The 20,028-nt window shown below is 33.6% G+C and overlaps 1 protein-coding gene across 2 annotated transcripts in view; it reads left to right on the top strand.

Annotated features, from left to right (window-relative positions):
• Positions 1–20,028, top strand: part of Pik3c2g (phosphatidylinositol-4-phosphate 3-kinase catalytic subunit type 2 gamma) — a 352,426-nt gene that overhangs the window by 113,039 nt on the left and 219,359 nt on the right. For both annotated transcript variants that reach the window (XM_027955972.2, XM_027955971.2), the window contains 3 exons: positions 1,175–1,289; positions 8,335–8,465; positions 15,082–15,270. In XM_027955972.2, the coding sequence (XP_027811773.2) occupies positions 1,175–1,289; positions 8,335–8,465; positions 15,082–15,270 (435 nt within the window). The remainder of the gene's footprint in view (positions 1–1,174; positions 1,290–8,334; positions 8,466–15,081; positions 15,271–20,028) is intronic.

Below are 20,028 nucleotides of genomic sequence, written 5' to 3'. Positions count from 1 at the left end.
CTATGGCAGTGTTACACCAGCTTTTTTTCTTTTGGATGAGGATGAAACAAAGTGATAAACGAGAATCAAAACTTATCCTTCAAGAAGAATATTCTTCGGTCATATAAAAATACCTGTTCAATAATGATAATCAATTATATCCCCCTGGACAAATACTTTCTGATGATATCTTTAGGTAGAAAATTAATGCAGAAGGCAATTCTTATAAAACTAAAAGTTTAAAGAAAGCTTTATTTAATTGAGCTTTTTTCCTCAAGTTTTGCATGATATCTATTAAATTGCAAGGTGAAATTGTTACTATTAAAAAGATGTTTTAAAGTTCTTTATAAGCTTAAGTTTAATTTTGTTAAATTTCATTTCTACATTCTTAATTTAGTATATTAAAATCAAATGCTATTTATGGTGAATATTGGAATGTTTTGGCAATATTCTGATTCATATACACAGCCAGGTATAGCTTCTTTTTTAAATCCGTACAAGATCTATGGATTTGGATGTTCCTGAAGCTGTTAAAACCATCCCTGAATTCTTCCCTGTTTAAAGTCTTTCCTGTATGCACTCTCATTTACTATGGTAATTTACAACTGATTTTTAAATATTCAGAATATGAATAATCTTTCTATTTATGTGTGAAGGAACATTTCCTCTGTGAAGTTCCACAACTATTTTGATTCTCAGATCATATGCTATGCTAATTTAAATCTTCTCTTTCTATAAATTTAGAACTCATAGCTCTAAACGCCCAGGAATTTAGTCACTCCATGGAGCAAAAAATGCTCTGAAGAGTTACCATCTTTATTGAGTTAAGACAATCATAACTCCATGAGTATAAATCTGAGATTCTTAGTCTTACTCTGCAATCATCATTAACAACAATTCCAAATAAATGCTACCTGTTAGAAACCATTGTGAAAACAATATTCTCAAATGGAAGACAAATGTTTTCAGGGGATTCAAGTCTACTCAGGGCATGTTTTCCACATACCATGCAAGTGGTATATCAGAAATCATCTGTTAATCAGTATATGAACTGTGGAATATTTTACTTTTCTTCTACCTACTGCATGAAGCTACAAAATAGTTGATTATATTTATACTCCAAAAGAAAACATGCACAAGTACTAATAGTTTCACTCAGGAGGTAACTCCTGTCTGTCTGTGTCGTCTTTTGCAGAAAATCCATTTTCGGGTCTCTGCTTTTCAGCATGACATTACAGAATGAGCCTCCCATAGAACTGATAGCTCCAGGAGTGTGGGATGGAAGTCAGCCATCCCCAGTGACCCTGCAGGTAAGTGCCAAGCTATGAGATTAAAGTACACAAGGCAAATGTTGGTTGATAAGTAGTTTGTTGGTCAATGACAGAAACAATTTCTTGTAGGATCACACATTTTAATAGTCTTCTCTTCTTCCAGCCTTCTGGGATTCGTGAAACTTATATTGCTTTTATTCTATATTCAGTACTCGCAAAGCACTTTTTTCCCAGTTTATATAAAAGCAATTTCTTGCCATTTCTCCATCACACAAGATCGTAGCGAAGAGTGTTACAACATGGCCATTAACACACTCATTTTGTGCATTGTTTTTTCTTTCAATATCCAAACACACTCATTGGCATATATTATTAATGTGGTACTTTACTCACACCCACCATTTCTTTGTGTCATGTTTCCTTAAAATCTCTTCAATTGTGCATTCCTAAATGACTGGCAATTCACTAAATGGTGGGAAAGAAATTGCAAATAAAATATATTTATTATACTCTCACTTTTTCCTCAAACCTCTTTCTGTGATTTGTGATCATGAATAAAATGTGGTCAGTGACTCTAGTACTTGGTTCTTACTACTCACTGATGATCCTCATTTCTTTATAATGGAAGTCCATTGGTTAGATAGCTGAAGTAACAATACTCTCATAAGTGGAAATGTAAGAAGTATGGGCTTTTCATTTCTATAGCAGGACTGAAAACTGCAACTTGAGTAGCACCCTCTGGAACAGACTTTCTCAACCTCAGTACCATTTTGGACTGGATAATTCTGTCTTGTGGTAGGCTGTCCTGTTGTTGTACATTGTAGGATGGACAGTAACATCCCTGACTTCTACCCACTAGATGCCAGTGGCTCCTTCCCACTTGTGATTACCAAAATTGTCTCCAGATGTTATCAAATGTCCTTTAGAGACAAAGTTGCTTTCAACTGAGGATGGTTTCTGTGGAGAAATACTGTAGAGTTCCAGGTGCTTTACCTGTGGGTTTAGGAGAAGGGTATAGAAGTTAGAGTTTAAAAAGATACACAGAAAGATGCTAAAAATGGAAAGGACAAATTAACACTCTAAAAATGTGACTTCAGTAGTTAAGTGCCCCTGAGTTCAATCCATGGTCCCCCTCCCCCCAAAAATGTGACTTCACGTTATGTCTGAGGAAAGCCCTCAGACAGCACCAAAAGATTCACTTCTAACTGTGGGCAAGATGATAAGAAAGAGGTTATTCGGTTTAGATCTTAGCATGTCATAGACACTTAACACATGAGATTGATTAGCAGATGCCCTTTCATAACAGGATAAAAGGAAACAATTCTATGAGAAAGAAGAGTCACCATAAACCTGATAAATATATTCTATAAATGAAGAAGAATAGAAAAATACTAGTAGTTCAATTCTGTCACACTGAATATGCATTTCATATATGACTCCTGTGCACCAAATGTTATGATAAACACTCTTATGACAATGAATGATTATGAAATACTAAACCAGGAAGTTTGAGGAATGAAAAATCTACTAGAGAGACAAACTCTTAAAACTCTCTCTGATGCAATCTGACAAATGTTCTAGCTGTTCAGGGACACTGCCACAATGTGAAAAGCAATTCCTAATTCTGAGAGAAAGCTCAGAAAACGTATGAGGGACAAACACTGACTCCTAAGGACATGACCTATGAATGCCCTGAGTGGACTTGAATGCCCTGAGTAAATTCCAACTGAATATTTAAGAGGGGTTGATGATACAGTCATAAAGGACTGCACAGTGCAGTCCTTGATTCAGAAAGGCAGTGTTAGCCTGAAAATATGACACGTTAGCTAAGATAAAGAACCAATTACATGAGGAATAGTAGTAGAGGCTGGAATATCATTAAGGGATTAGACTGTGTACCAGATTCAGACAGGATGATCTGGGCAATGAGTGATAGAAAGAAGTTCTGAAAATATTGTAGAAGATGTCCTGGAAAACTAGAAGACTAGATGCATGCACACTTGCTAGAGAAATATCTGAGTGCTCCAAGTTAAAGATCATAGGCACAAAACTAACAGGAAAAAAAAGAACAGTTAAGTGGTCAATTACAACAACTGTTTTAGAAATAAAGGAGCACAACTTTATGAACAAAACCTGGAGTTCCTAGGTCAACAGCAATATCTTTCATTTCACGAAAAAACATGGAGAGAAAGAATAGACAGACATAAAGGGTGTCCAGGTGTAGATATCATTTACAGTCCTTTAAAAGGATAAATAATTTTGTTTTAAATCAGTATTTTTCCCTGATCCAAACCACTGCAGCTTACCAAAGTTTAAGTCTTTGAGGATAATCATTGCCAGAGCTTTGTGGATATAAATCCATGATTTGTGGGGTCTTTGGTGAAGGGACAAAGGTAGGGTAAGAGAAGTAAGGAAGATTATCAGATGAGATTCCCTTGTAGGACTGAGTAGCTCTTTTAGGAACATAGATTCTGAAAAATAGAATCAGAAAAGAAGTGTCAAGTATTCAACAGCTACACAGATTTCCAAGTTGAAATCTGGACCCATTATAGAATTCATCTTTCAAAAAAAAGAGAGAGAAAAAAAGAGTAGAATCTATAATAATCATTCAACAGTATGCAGAATTTAAATTGCCCAATTTTCACAAATAATTTAACAAATATAGATGCAGAAAAAAAAATTTCAGCATGGTTTTAAATTGAAAATAAAATACACAAAATAAAATAGTTATGAAGATAATAGGATCAACACCTTTAGAACCCCATACCGGTTTTGTGACACAGTCAGCTAAATTTAGAGCAGTTATCTTTCAATCTAAAGATTATGAGATGGTAAAGAAATTAGACGCAAGTTCTGTTACCAGTATTTTCATTAGGGAATGAGTATTACTGAGGGAAATATATTAGGCTGAGAGTCATGAAGTCTCAACTCAAATCTTAACGCTTAGCCAAAAACTTTATGACCTTGAGAAGGCACTGAACCTTCGTTTCTCACTTCTGTACATTGAAAGAATTACACTGTGCCTACCCGGCCTTAGTCAGGTCTGTACTGTTCTGATTGTCTTTATTAAATAGAGGGTTGCTCCCACAGGATAGCCAACCCAGTGTGACAGATGTGATATGTCATAGAACATGATTCCTCCAAGTCAACAGTTTTTGTGATCTCTGATAATTGATGTATTGACTGGAAGCAGAGGACAGAATGAAGGAGATCCAAGTCAGAAATAGGGAAAGAAAAGCAAGTTATTGCTGGACTCCCTTAGCCTGGGTCTCCCTCAACTTTTGCTTCTGCCTGAATACCATCCAGTAGAATGACTCTGTCACATGTTTAGGAATTAAGAATAGAGTTGTTTCATATGTGTTAATGTTATTCTTGTTCTATTCTGTATTTCTCAAATTGCCTCACCTCCTCATTTTAAATTCACTATATTCTGGCTTGTTTTTTCCTGGTTTAACATTGTTAGGGAGTCTGCTGATTATTAGGTGCCAAATCCAGTAATGGTTTTCAATCCTGGTCCTATCAGTTTGCTCTGCTCTGTTCTGCACTCTCTCTTCCGCATTACTGAACAACTCTCCCTCCAGCTCTGCTGTTACTGCCCTCTCTTTCTGCTCACACTTCTCTTCAGCTATCCTTTCTCCATATCCTTCCTAGGAGCCCCTTCCTCTCCTAGTCCTCACAGTGGATGTTTCTCAAGGGTCTGTTGCCCTCTATTATTTTCAAATGACTCTATTAAAATATAATTCATTTATAAAATTTTTAATTTTAAATATTGTATTATTACTTTAGTTGTACACATTTATATGGTACAGTGCAACAATTCAGTGTGTTTGTGTGTGTGTGTGTGTGTGTGTGTATGTGTAGTATATATTATATATTAAATGTGTAATGACCAGATCAGGATAGTTAGTACTTTCATATCTTTAAATATTGTTTTTAAATTTTATTAACATAAATCATATATTCTTATGGGGTATAGTGTGATATTTCACATTTCACAGAATTCTCCCACTAAAGTGTATAATTCAGTCATTTTGAGTATTTTTACAGAAATATGCATCTATCACTATAGTCGATGTTAGAACATTCTCATCATCTCAAACAAGGAAATCCCACCTCCTGTTTTCCTGTCCTCCACAACCTTATGCAGCTGCTAATCCACCTTCTGTCTGTATAGACTTACCTTTTCTGGACATTTTATTTAAGTGGAATCTTTTGGAACAGGCTCCTGTGATCTAGCATAATATTTTCAAAATTCACACATGCTGTAGCATGGTATTCATTTCTTTTTATTGTTGAATAATATTGCAGTGAATGGATATACTACCTTGTATTTATCCCTTGGTTAGTAGATGCAGGTTTGGGATTTTTTACCCGTTAGTTAATAAGAATAATGCAGCCATGAACATTAAAGTACATATTTTCATGGAGGTGCATATTCTCATGTCTCTTGTATATATACTCAGCAGTGGAATCACTAGGTCACACTTATTCCTAAGGCTTTCTTTACGGTGTCTATGCAGTTCACTTCTGAGCCTGCATCTCGGATTCCTTCGTACCACAAGCTTCAGACAAATATAGCCATATACTTGCTTAAACTCCCACCTGGATTTTCTATTGGCAGCTTTAAGCACAACATATGTCAAACCAGGCCCACCTTCCTCTCCAAAATTACATTTACCCTCAGAATTCTTTACGTCTGTTCTTGTCCCAGATATACCTACCTGTTTTCCTTCCCTCTTCCCTCTTTTCTCTACTTTGTTTAGTCCACACCATATCCTGCTAATTTAATCTCCCATATTTTTTCAAGTTTATCTTCTCAGTTCCTCACATTTTCTCCCCTAGTTTCAACCACACCTTCCTGTATTAAAACTGATCACTTGGTTTCTATAGTTGACTTTTGTCATCCTCTAATCTAGACTCTAAGTAAACATAAATCTGAACCTGCCATTTTCTATTGACTCATCAGTAATTCAGCAATAGCTAGAAAATAAAAACCAAACTCCATAGCAAATCCCTCTCCATCCCTTTTTTTGCCAGTCCCTCTTTGACACATTAAACACCAGCAACTTTGAAAAATGTTGTCATTTTTGACGTGTACTGTTTTGCTTTTACCTTATGAGAAATATAAATATTTTTCCTATCTGGAATAAACCTGTTCTTACCCCTTCATCATCCACTGCCCTCTCCTCCTCTAACTGTGTGTAAGTGATGGTCATCTCTTACAATCCATATTCCTCTCTCTATCTCATACTTACCCCCTCAATTCTTCCTATCCCATGAAATTTAAGTGCCCATCCTCTGTGTTCACAAAATACCTAATAACATTCTTATCAATGCATTTACCATGTTATATTTCTTTCCACTGACTGAGATCTCTGATAGTGCTATGTTTGTATATGAGCTGCCTCCCAAAAGCTCTTGTTAATGCAGGAGTGTTCAAAGGTGAAATGATTGGACTGTGAGAGCTGTAACCTAATCTTTTCATTAGTTTGAATGGACTGGCATGCTTCTTCTCATCAGTAAAGTCTCTGAAGGTTGTGGATACTATCATACTTTATGTCTTCCATAATCCATAGTGCTCAAAAGTACAATGAGCAAGTACCTTCGTACACACTTTGGGGAATTTCTCTTTTGCTATGTGTCATAACAAATGACAATGGGAGAAATTTGATATTTTTCCATCAGTGATTCTTGAGTCAGTATTTAGATTAGTAATATAATTTGATATAAAGCTTACTCATGTACTAGTGATAAAAATTACTTCCTAAATTTATAAAAGAATTTAATATAGTTTGTAACCAGGGCCTTTTGCATTCTCATCCACTGTTTTTAGTTTCCTCATCCACACTGCCATTTACTTAGGACTGACATAATTCTTGTAGCTCATGAAATACTATTTCTAGCAATTCAGTTCCATGTGCTTAGCAATATTTGGGCACATAAAGAGTAACATGTAACCTTCTGGTACTTACATACTTTCATAAGAGGCACCAACATTAGTTTTTCAATATTAATCTTGGTCAAGAGAGAAAATTTACTATACTAATTGCTTTGGATTATCTTACCTATAACTAGCTTCTTTTATCATGTTCAGTGATAATTGGTACATAATAATAAATATTATAACAAAAACAAAAATTGCAAGTATTAAGGGTTATAGAAAAAGATACTGAAATGCTTTCAAATACATAAAGACACGAATGGATTAAACTAAACTTCAAACTGTGAATCACATAATCTATAACGTTCCTCAATTTTTTCAAAGTTTTCAGCCTAACATAGTTCAGCAGAAAAAAAAATTCTGTGGATTTCCTAATATTTAAATTTTTTAAAAGTTTGATAACCTTAAGAAAATATATGGAGCACTAAAGTAACCAGCTCATTTTTGTTAACTGTTACTTTATTTACCAGAGTCAGATTATCACTAAAAGGGTCCTAATTGAAAGCACATTGAATCAGAGAAAAAGGAGGCCTGGATTCTAGCCCTGTCTATAAACCTGAACTAAGATCCAAAACAAAGATATTCTATTTGATTACATAACTGTACTTGCAAAACAGGTTATTGCCAGAGAAGTGCTCAGTCTCATTTCTACAAAATGGTTCCCAGGCTTTTAGACTTGAGAACTTAGAGTAGCTCTTCTTATTTTCACAAGTGATTACATGAAAAAAAAGTATAATTATCATCTTCAAATTTCTTCATCTCATAATAGAAACATTTTAACACTGAAATATATAAAGGATATAACCTCAGTATTAAACAAAAATGCAAAATAGTTAGCTTCACAGAAGGTTTTTATATTGTTATTATTTCTTATTTTTCTTCAGACAACATTACAAGACATTAATCTATGTGTAAAACATTATAAAACATTTACTATGTGTAAAAATTGACCAGATACCATGTATGTTTAAATACCAATTTCAAGTGTTCATGATACTTTTAAAAACTATTTCAGAGAAATAATAACACAGAAAAAAATAGAAATTATTCTAAAGTTTTTACAAATCCAAAAGTACAGATTAATAAATTAATAATATCTTCAGAGACACCTTCAATACATATCCAATTATTTATTTATTTCAGATTGATTTTCCAGCTATTGGATGGGAGTACATGAGACCTGATCCTGAAGAGAACAGAACCTGTCTTGAAGAACCAACAAAAGAGTGTTTGAAACATATTGCCAGACTTTCACAGAAACAGTCTCCCTTACTGTAAGTGATGCAGGTCTTGTGGATGAATTTGCCTGCTTTTCACCCTCTCCTGTATCATACTTAAAGCACTTCTATCTTCAAAGCATGGACCTTCCTTCCCACATGACTCTTTTCGTTTCTAAAGTCACACCTGTTGGATTTTGAATTGATATGTAGGAACTAAATAAGTAATTTTGTATATTTTTAATTTTTTTTTCCTGTGGAATTTAGCAATTTTCAGGAAAAAAAGGTTAGAAATCATTTGGTTCCAAACAACAAAGCAGATAGTGATTTGATATACATCAACACATAGTAGTGATAAACTATAGCTCAACCATCCTTCACCTAGATAGGAAATTGTTTTAGTAAACAAGAAAAAGTGAAATTTAATTAGTATGGCAATTTTTAAAGAAACAAATAAACCATATTTAACATCACTAAATTAGTAAGTACTTAGATTTTGGTCAAAGTATAATTCTTTAAATAAAACCAAAATCCTTGGAGGCATTATAATTAGTCACATTTGTGCTTGGTATTTGGTAATAAATAAATCAGAGTTGATTGTGCTCATTAATACCATGTTGAAGGAGCATAAAACTCACAAAGTAGCACACATGCAGATACAGAGAGAGACACGTGGGCATGATGGTACTTGTATATACCATGCTGTGGCCATTCTGTGATAGGCAACATGATAAGGCATTTTATTCCAGGGATGAGAAGTCATGTAAAGGTTTCAAACAGAGGAATTCTATGATACAAACAATAGTTTTTGAGCAATCCCTTTGATTGGATTGGAGAGAAGCGAGAGGCAGCAAGGAGGGTATTGATATTTCAGGCAAGAGCCCAAGAAGGCTAGGACTAGGTGATAGCAATGGACACTGGTAGAGTGGCTGGATTTGAAAGCTCAGAAGACCTAACTCCATGATTAATTGGAAATAGGGAGTGAGTCAATTGAGAAGCCAGGAACCAAAACTAAGTCAAGGAAGGATGTGAAGTTTTTAGGTGATCAATTGCAGGGATGTTAGAGACGTTTTCTGGAGGAGGATTTAGTTTGGGTCAGCCCATATGGGAGCATTGAGTATGATCAGGAGATTTGTTTTGAGTTATCTTGTTAGTGCCCTGCTCTCTAATTACAACTTAGTATTCTTTTTCTCATTTACTTCAAGGCAGTGACCTTACTTTTCTTCATGTGCTCCAAATATACTAACCCCTTTTATTTGGTGTTTTCTCTGCCTGAAACATTCTTCCCTACTATGTCTTTTCCTGTGTCCTTCACATGACTAAACCATCTCACTCTTTAAGTTTTCACTTAAATGTCATCTCTCACACAGGCCTTCTTTGATAACACAATCTAATCAAGTCTTTCTTCTTTTTCTATCAGATTAACATTAATGATATCACACTTAATACAAGCTATTATCATCCTGTTCCTTGATGTGATTGTCTCCCTCATTAATTTGTAAGAACTGGAGAAGGTAGGGAAGAAAGCTATCTATTTTGTCTATCACTATGATTCCAATGCTACATATTGTGCCTGATAAATGATATGTGTAAAATAGGCATGTCACAAGGACTAAAGTCCCCTTGCCTAGTGCCTTTATAAAAAGTTCACCATACAGACTGAATGGGAGTCTTATAGTCCTCATAAATAATATTGACAATCCATTGTCACACCAGACTATTGTCATCTTAACTAGGTGTAGCATTTTTTTAAATTTCTTACTCAAAATACAAAACCTTACTTTAAAAAATATGTCACATATAAAAGGCTAAGTCGTTTATAATGAGAAAATTTTTTAAATGTGAAAAAGATGCAATGCTTTAAAACTTAAATATCTTCAAATTCTTTGAATTTCAAATATCTTCAAACAAAAAGGGTCAAACCCAATAAATAATAATCATATTAACTATATTAGTTTGTGTTTTTAAATTAAGCCCAGTGAATTCTACTTGTTTTATATTTCAACTTCTATTTATGTTAATAGTATACATAAAATAAGCAACGTCTTCCTCTGTTTCACCCACTTGAATATAATTATTCATGTTTTGTACAGTACAGTTTCATTCTGGACTGTGGAAACAGATGGGGAACAGCCTTCAATGTGGTAAAACTTGCATTAGAATCAAATTAGCTTAAGTTTTCAAATACCACTTGGTTTTATGACTTACATTGTTTAATATTTTATTATATAATTGGTGACTTAATTATTTTTTTCTTTCAGTTTGATAAAATGTAATCAGAATCAGGAAATTCAGATTCAGTGACATTCAATGAAAATATACCCGTGATATCTGAAAAAATAAAAAAAAAATTAATGTCAACCAAAAAAGTGGTTTCAAATATTTGGAAGACCCCAGAATTAAACATTCGAAAACATATACTTCAAAAGAAATGGGGCTGGGGATGTGGCTCAAGCGGTAACGCGCTCGCCTGGCATGCCGGGGCACAGGGTTCGATCCTCAGCACCACATACAAATAAAATATAGATGTTGTGTCCACCAAAAACTGAAAAATAAATATTTTTTTAAAAAGAAATGAATGTTTTTATTTCAGCATGAAGGGTACCTAACTGATCCTGCTAACCTAAGAAACTAGGACACAAACAAAATACACATGAGACCACTGTTCTCAGAAAAGACTGAACAGACAGGATTTAAGAGTGAGCCTCAAGATTCAAGTGGCTATTAGCCTGGAGGCATAGAATCCAAAAAAGCAATTGTAGTCTTTCTGAGTTAGAAAAAGAGGAAGTGTGGAAGGAAGAACCAGAGAAAGAGAAAGAAACCAGGAAGGGAAGGATGGAGGGAGGTAAAAGAAAGGAAAGTAAAGGAAAAAGAAGGATCATATCAGAGGTCGATGATGCTGAGGCTTCAGAGCACAGCATGGGAAGAAGCAGGATAGCAGATTAGGAGCTACAGACATCTGTACTGAAGTTCCACTTAGATATTTATTGAGTCCCAAGCAACTCATGATTAAGTCGATTTCCAAGGCCCACAGGGAGATGTGCAATAAATGTAGACTTGAGAGGTTGCATGATACTTGGAAACTGAGAAATTCCAACTAATAAGAAAGGAGAAAGCTCACAAAACATCCCAGACATTCAACAAACAAATCAGAAAGATGGATATTAAGAATAAGTCTATACTAGCCCTAGATTAAGAACTAGTAGTCCCATTCTAATAGTTTCTTAAAAAAAAAAGATTCAACTAGATCAGACTGATTTGTCAGTAAATAATATACCTACTAAAAAATTGAAAATCACTCAACACCCAAAGGATAGCAGAATGCTAACTGTCAATAATGTAGCGTTCCAAATGCCTCACCATGCAATTGTTAATTGAAAATTAGGAAATGCCTAGCATACAATCAATAGTTAGGAAAATATTGGGAAGAATCAGGAAAATATAACTCTAGCCTTCGTAGTTAGTGAAAATAAATCCTGTTTTAAGTTAATGAACAGTAATTTAAATACAACTATACAAAGATACTTATATTTTAAAAAACATGAGTGGAAAACTTTATAAAGTCTTTATAAAGAAATGAAAATTAAAGAATTAAAAAATATTTTAAAAAAATCACTGGATGTGCTTCATGGATTGCATAATGTAGCCAAAAATGAACAGTGAGTTTGAAGCAGGGCAAGAGAAATTATCCATGTTGATAAAAAATTAAAAAAAAACTACAACTGAAATTCATAATAGAGCCTTGTGACCTACAAGAAAGTGCCAACAATACAACATAAGAATGTGGAGAAATAAGAAAGGATAGTAACATTGAGGAAAAAATAATTTGCAAAATTTTATAAATTTGTTTTTAAAATTAACCCATAGCTATAAGTAATCAAAGCAATAATGAAAATAAGAACAAATCTGAGAGTTCATATGTGTGGTTAATGTACTATAAATTTATAGCAATTAAGAGAACTGTGGTGTTGGCTTAAGGATGGTCAAGCCAATCAAGGGAATAGAATACAATGTAGAATAGAGTCCAAGTTCCCACTTTTACGTTCAAACTTTTTACGAAGCCACCAAAGAAATAAATGCAAAAAATATTTTCAGCAAGTGGATATTCTTATGGGACAAAATAAATAAATAAATTTGATGCCTACCCCATACGAGATGGATATTTTCCTAGACATGAAATCTAAAACTATAAAGTTTTCAGAAGAAAACGGGAGAATGGATGTTAGCATAGGCAAAATTTTCTAAGAACAAAAAAGAGAAAGCAATAACTATTTTCAAATTATAAATTGGACCAAGAAAAATTTGAAACTATTTCTCAAAAGGCACCATGATTCAAGTGGCTATTAGCCTGGAGGCATTGAATGAATAGGCAAGCCATGTTCTGAGAAAAACATCTGCAAAACATCTATGAGACAAAAGTTTATATCCAGTGTATATGAAGAAATGATGCTAAGGAATCCAAATAATCCAACCAAAATGTGGTTAAAAGACAAACAGACCTTCCAAAAGTAAAGACATAAAAATTAGTATATGAAATATTCCTGGATATTAGGTTAAGTCGAAAACACAATGATATACCACTCACTCTACACCCATTAGAATGAATAGTATTAAAAGGACAAAATAAGACTTGGCAAGAATGTGGAACAATTGAAACTATTATACTCTGAGCATAAGAATGTAAAATTTTACATCAATGCTACTAAGGTTGAGAAACTCTATCCTTGAGTGAAAATATCTAAGGTCATATCCTGACTCTTTTTTTTAATTAAGAGAGAGAGAGAGAGAGAATTTTTTAATATTTATTTTTAGTTTTTATTTGTATGTGGTGCTGAGGATCTTTATTTGTATGTGGTGCTGAGGATTAAACCCAAGCCGCACGCATGCCAGGCGAGCTCGCTGCCACTTGAGCCACATCCCCAGCCCTCCTGACTCTTTTTTTTACTGTTATTTAAAGCATGTCACTTTTGCAATGCCAGCCACATAATAAATATGTAATAATTGTTAAGCATAAAAAAAAGAATGTAAAATTTTACAAGCACTTTGGAAAATAGTTTACAGATTTCTCAAAAGGTAAACAAAATACCTGACCAAAAACACAGACTTTTGTCTCCTAGGAGAAATGAAAAATAACATCCATAAAAGAATCTGCATGCAATGTTCATACCACTTTTATACGAAATACTGCAAAAAAGGCAACAACCCAAGTATCCATCAAAAAGTAGAATTAATAAGCAAGGTTTAGTGTATTCATCCAAAAAGAATATTTATTAATTAAAAAGAATGGGCTATTGACACACTCAACATATGGAAAATTTCAAACATGCTATTTGGGTGAAAGAAGCCATAAATCAGGAACATGCATTCTCTGATTCCATTATGGAGTTCTAAAAGGACTAAAATTAATCTAGAGTGAAAGAACTCATAACAGTGCTTGCCCTCTGGTGACTTAAAAATAACTGTTAAGTATCTTGATAAGAATGTGTTTGGTACAGAGCATATGCATTGGTCAAAAATTTTTGAACTGATTTTAAGTATTTCCTTTTATGTAAATTATGCCTCAGTAAAAAAGAAAAAAAAGAAAGAAATAGCATTGTTCAGTATTAAAGAAAAACTGAATTTAATCAGAGTACTCTATGTGGTAGTAATTCTATTACTGATTTTTCCCATAGGCCTTCTGGTGGGAAGAAAGTAACACAGCATAGGAAAGGGTCCTAAACATACCCGAAAAATCATCTCTCTTCCAAATATTCCATCTGACAGATGATGATGAATGCAGAGGAAATTGTAGAGAAATACTGACCTTTAATATTAAGTATTTTTCATTGCCCTGCTTGGGAGTTAGTTGATTCAGGCTGAGCAGCAGTATCAGATGGAAGGGTGGGTTCAAAGGTTGGCATTGGCACACAAGGGCTGCTGTCCTCCAATTGACCTGTGGTTCTAAATGCCTCTGCTGGAGTGTGAGCAGAGCAAGATGAATTGTCAGAAACTCAATGGCCCTCCCCTCCTCCTAAACTGAGGTCTCTGCTTTAGGCCTCTCTCCAGGGGGAAATACTTGAGCACTTGAGAAACTGGCATCATCATTCAGCATTTCCACTCCAAACTTCCAGTGAACTTTGAATATATAAAGCCAGAATCCAGAGATGAATTGAGATCTTTGTTTTAGAAGTTAACAGCAGAAAGATTTCTGAACTCTGATGAAAAGTGCTCTGAGATGCAGGAATTTCTTCTTTAAAATATGCCATTCCTTCACAGGCCCACTTGTCTAAGTTGATTTGTAAAGAAAGTCAGAATGTAAACAGTTGATTACCTCTTTTGTAAAAAAGAATATGTTTCAAGAGTCAGATGAATATAGTTCTGCCCTAAAAGGGACAGAGATTTTGCCAACTAAAATGACATATTTTAAAAAGTGACAAGGATAAAAGGGAAGAAAAACACATGTGAATTTTTTGAACTAAAAGTTGTTGTTTTTTTTCAACATAAAATACAGTTAGTGGGAAATAAGCTGATGGAGTAACATATCAAACTATTGCAACAAGACAAAGATCTGGTTTTCCAAAATAAATCAAAACAATATCCAAAGCAGTACAGTGAGGTTTCCATTGTGCATTTTCAGTAACATTTGTTAGTGTAGCAAAGCCCAGAAAAGTTAATTTCTAATCTGTTCTTTCAGACTCTCTGAAGAAAAGAAAAGATACCTATGGTTTTATCGCTTCTACTGCAATAATGAAAACTGCTCCCTTCCTTTGGTCCTGGGTAGTTCCCCTGGATGGGATGAAAGGACTGTTTCAGAAATGCATATCATCTTGAGAAGATGGACATTTTCTCGTCCTTTGGAAGCACTTGGACTTTTGACTTCCAGGTAAGAATTGCATAATGAGCATGATATTGCTGGTTTAGAAGAATTTCTTTGAAGAGAAAAAATATATAAAATCACATAATTAATTCAACAGTTATTCTACTTGTTTCAGATTCAAATAGTTATGGATATTAATTCTGGATAAATATGTTATGCATATAAATTTCAAACAAAGCTAAGCCATAATTGTGTCTTACACTAAGTTTAAAGTATCTTTAATGGGCATAGCTTCTTAAATGAAGAGTCTAGATGCTCTTAAAGAAATAACAAAAAATTAAATAGGGAAAAATAATAATTCCTACTTCTCCTCTCATAAAATTTCCTTAAAATTAATGTTACATATTTTACAATTTTAAACATGAAAAGTATGGCAAAATGCCCTGCTTAGAGTTGGTGCACAGTAAATATGATGATGATGATGATGATGATGATGATGATAAATGAAAAAAAAATCAACCCCTTTGTATGTTCTCTGGATTTTCCCACAGAACAAAATTCATATAGCCTGAGGAGAGGGGTTGATGATGTTGTCCTGCTAGGGAGAAGTATGTGGGAGCAGGTGTGGGAGCTGGCTGTGGAGCAGGAGAAGCAGCCCTTCCTTGGAGCACAGGGATATTAAAGACTATCTTGATGGCATCAGCTCACTGATGCCCAGATGGTCTGTAATCCCTAGAGTGGAACCAGAATTGCTCTGCCCTCAATCTGCTCTTAAGACCCTGAGGAAGGAGAAGTGTGAGAGTTACACAAAGGACTTTCACGATGACATATTTAGGATTATTTACAAATAAAAGTTCTTAAAACTCACAGGGTGAGAGAGGGGGAGAAAGAAGTTTTATCAAATAGCTTGTAACACTTTCTAACTTCTTTCCAATCATCCAGCTCAAATTTTACTATTATCTTATGAAGATATTATCTTATCTGAAGATTTTATTAATTTTATGGTTTGTTCCGTTAATTCGTATATGTTTAGATACTTACTTCTTTCTTTGCATGTACAGAAATATATGTAGAGGATATATATATACACACACATATATAAAGTACATATGTATATTGTGTATATATATTAATATGTGCATATTTATATAGAATATAATATTATATATGTTGTCATCTATATATGTCTTATTTGAAATATATAAGGCTTCTTCTGTGTACCCTTGCCTGGCATAGCCGTGTACAATTGATCACTTCTGACTAGTACAGTGCTTTATTATGACTTGCATTTTATTATAGTGTGTTTACATGAAACATGTAAAGTGTTCATATTTTCATCCACTTTGCAGCTACTGGAGGCAAGGTACATCATCTTAATGTTTCTGTTTCCCAAGGGTTTAATAATACCTGGGACTTATTAATTGCTCATTATTGAAAAAAAAACACTTTCTAAAACACATTACAATTATTTTAGTGTTCTAATTATTAGTTATTTGAGGGCATTATGTATTTTCTTTATTTCCCACATTGCCTGATACAATTGAGGGAATTAATGAAATAATGGTATGATAAGAAAGTCAATTAACTATGGATTGGTTTCATTGGGATCATTCACAGTTCATCATGGTAATGTTTAAAGATTCTTTTGAAAAAAAGTAAGTTCTCATTGACACTTCAGTCCTAAGTTTTAACCTCTTTTTCTGCTTTACATAGGAAAAAATAGCCCAAATCTGCAAAGTTATTTTGCTAAATTCTAGTTGATTTTTTTCTGAAGAAAAACTTAAAATATTAGCAAAATTATTATTTTGCCATTCCTAATTGGTTAGCTAAGAGAGAACTTGTTCAAAATATGACTGTGATAATTGAGAGAATAAGAGGAAATATTGGTAAATCATATATCTAATAAAGGAATTTTATTTACAATACATAAAGATTATAAAAACTCAACAAAAATAGGTAAATAACTTACTTTTAAAATAAGCAATGCATCTGATAGGCATTTTTAAGAAAATAAATATTCAATAAACATATGAAACAATGCTCAACATCATTAACTCTAGGGAAATACAAATGAAAACCACAAGAGATACTAATTTCCACTCATCGGGATTGACTATAATCAAAAAAAGACAAAAATAAAGTGTTGGTTACAATATGGAGGAATTATAAATCTCATATTTCAATGGTATAAATATAAACTGGGGGTAGCCACAGTGGAAAACAGTGTGGCTGTTCCTTAAATGATAAATGAGGAGTGATCATATGATCTAATTCCACTTTTAAGTATATACTCAAGATAAATGAAAACTATGCCCATTCAAGAAAAAAAAAAAGCAGAAACAACCTAAATGTCCATCAACACATGAATAGATAAATAAAATGGGATCTCTCCATATAATGTAATATTAATCAATAATTAAAAATGAATATTAATGTATGTATGCTACAACATGGATGAACCTTGAAAACAGTATGCTCCATGAAAGAAGCCAATTTCGATAGACCATACATTAACTGACTTCATTTAAATGAAATGTGCAGAACAGGCAAATCCATAGAGACAGATAGTACATTAGTGGTAACATGGGGCTAGAGCAAGTTGGAGGGCAGTGGGAAATGACTGAAAATGAGTATAAAGTTACTTTTTGTGGTTACTATTGTGCAAACCTGAGAATGTGCGGGAAAAAAAACAACTTTGTATTATACACTTCAAAAGAGGTAAATTGTATGGCATTTGAATCAAGTCTCCATAAAGCTGCTTAAAATTTTCAGTAACTTTTAAAGTAAAAACTATGAACTTCCGTAATATCTTAAGAGAATAATTTTCTAATGGAGCAACTTTCTAAAGTTTCTTAAGTGACAACTTTTAAAAAATTATCTTATTAAGATATACCTTAGTCTACATTATCTGAAGATATTTTAATACCAACTAATATTTTTTGTAAAGTGCATGAAATATTTCTTATGAAAATTTTTATAATATGAATATTTAAATACAACTTGGTTTATTTACTTAAATTTTATGAGAGGATTAACTGGATGAACTTCAATATTCTCTGATTGCTGATAACTAAGCACAAATGCTGCTTCTCTACCTAAACAGATCCTGAAAATCTATTTGACTTAATGTTTTAAGTATACAGGTCAGCTTTTTACATAATGTTCCTTAGTACCTTCTCATTTTAATGCCCACAATAACTCTATAAAGTAAAAACCATTATTATTGTTCTACATCCTATGTATTCCAATTCTACATTGGCTTGCAGGTTAAATTGTCCCAGTGGTGGTAGTCCTAACACTGAAGTCCAGGCATTCATGAACACAGATCCTGTGATCTTATCCACTAAGATTTACAGCCCTCCTGCATAAACTTCATAGGTTATTTACATACTAAATATATTAACTATCCTAAAGAAGCTTTTTAAATTGTAAAGAATAATGGCCATCATGTTCAGTTGTTTCTACTTCACTCTAATTTCTTTTTCTTCGAATAATCAGATTTTAATAATTAGAGAGTATAGGGACAGTTTCCAAATTGGAGAACTGTTTATTAAACCTGATTCAGGGAACTTCATTAAATCTTGATTTATTTGCACACTGGAAAGTTCTTTATCATGCACAAAATAAGGTCACTGAAAAGGTTGGAGTATTTCCATTGTACTCATCCTGTGACTCCCACTCTCAGTTTAACTGAACTATTAAAAAACTTGAGGACAAGCTGTTTCCAGAAATGAACCTTTCAACTCCTCTAAATTCAAAAGCTGACTTTTCTGAGAACAAACAGTATGTGCTTGTTAAATGAGTTGTCAGAGTGAGTTCTTCAGAATTCTATATTTTTTCCTCCTTTGAATAGTCTGTTTTTTAAGTGGTGTAACCTCTTACGAACTGGTGTGCTCCATTTTGTGCTTGAGGAAATATTAATAACACTATTTACTTAATTCTTCCTGAAGATTCACCCCCAACTTTTATTTTATTTTTAGCAAAGGACATGACAATATATAATTTACCTAGAGTGGGCCATAGGGTCTTAATACTTCCACTCTGAGTGCCAACAGAATGCTTACTGGGTACTGATACTTCCATTAGAGAAGGTGGAGCTGTCAGAATAATAGAGACCCAGGGCTAAGGTCTGTGGTTCTTGGCAGATGGTTGCTATTTTCCTGAACTCTGATGCACAGGCACAACTATTCAACTGCTAATAGCAAGTAGAAATTACCCAAGGAATTAAAAGTCAGTTCAAGGAAAGTATTCATTTAAAAATAGCAACTCTGAATTGGCATCAGAGGATTACATCAGGAGCTTAAATAAAGTTTGACAATGTACCAGAACTTGCCATCCCATATGATGTAAAATTATTGTTTTGCAGAAAGAAAAGCAATATTTAACAGGCAGTGCCTTAACTTTCAAAATCAATTTCCTTGGGAAAATGTTTCACACGCAAAAAGTAAATAAATAAATAAAGTGTTTGCACCAAACTGCAGCATCATTTATTTTAGAGATAAATTTATAGGAAAGTCATTCTTGACTAGCATTGTAAATAGAAAGAACAGAATATGCAATAGTGAAACAGTTAAAACTTACACATTTGGCTGGATAATTGATGGGTGATGGTGTATCTTTTCCATTTATTTATTGAGCAAAAAAGAAATGCATGGAGAAATTGGTATGTACTGAATCAAAGAGAATAGCCCTAGTGACAGTCTGAAAAAAAAAAACATGCATTTTATAGGGAGAGATTGAAGCTGAAGGTTACTCTACATGTGTTGTGTACTATAATTAAAGTAAGTACCAAGTGTTGCATGAGGCCAAAAAAGAGAGAAGCAA

The sequence above is a fragment of the Marmota flaviventris genome, chromosome 3 (assembly GCF_047511675.1).
Source record: "Marmota flaviventris isolate mMarFla1 chromosome 3, mMarFla1.hap1, whole genome shotgun sequence".
Taxonomy (NCBI): domain Eukaryota; kingdom Metazoa; phylum Chordata; class Mammalia; order Rodentia; family Sciuridae; genus Marmota; species Marmota flaviventris.
Note: the sequence above shows the minus strand (reverse complement) of the source record. Positions and strands in the feature narration are given on the sequence as shown.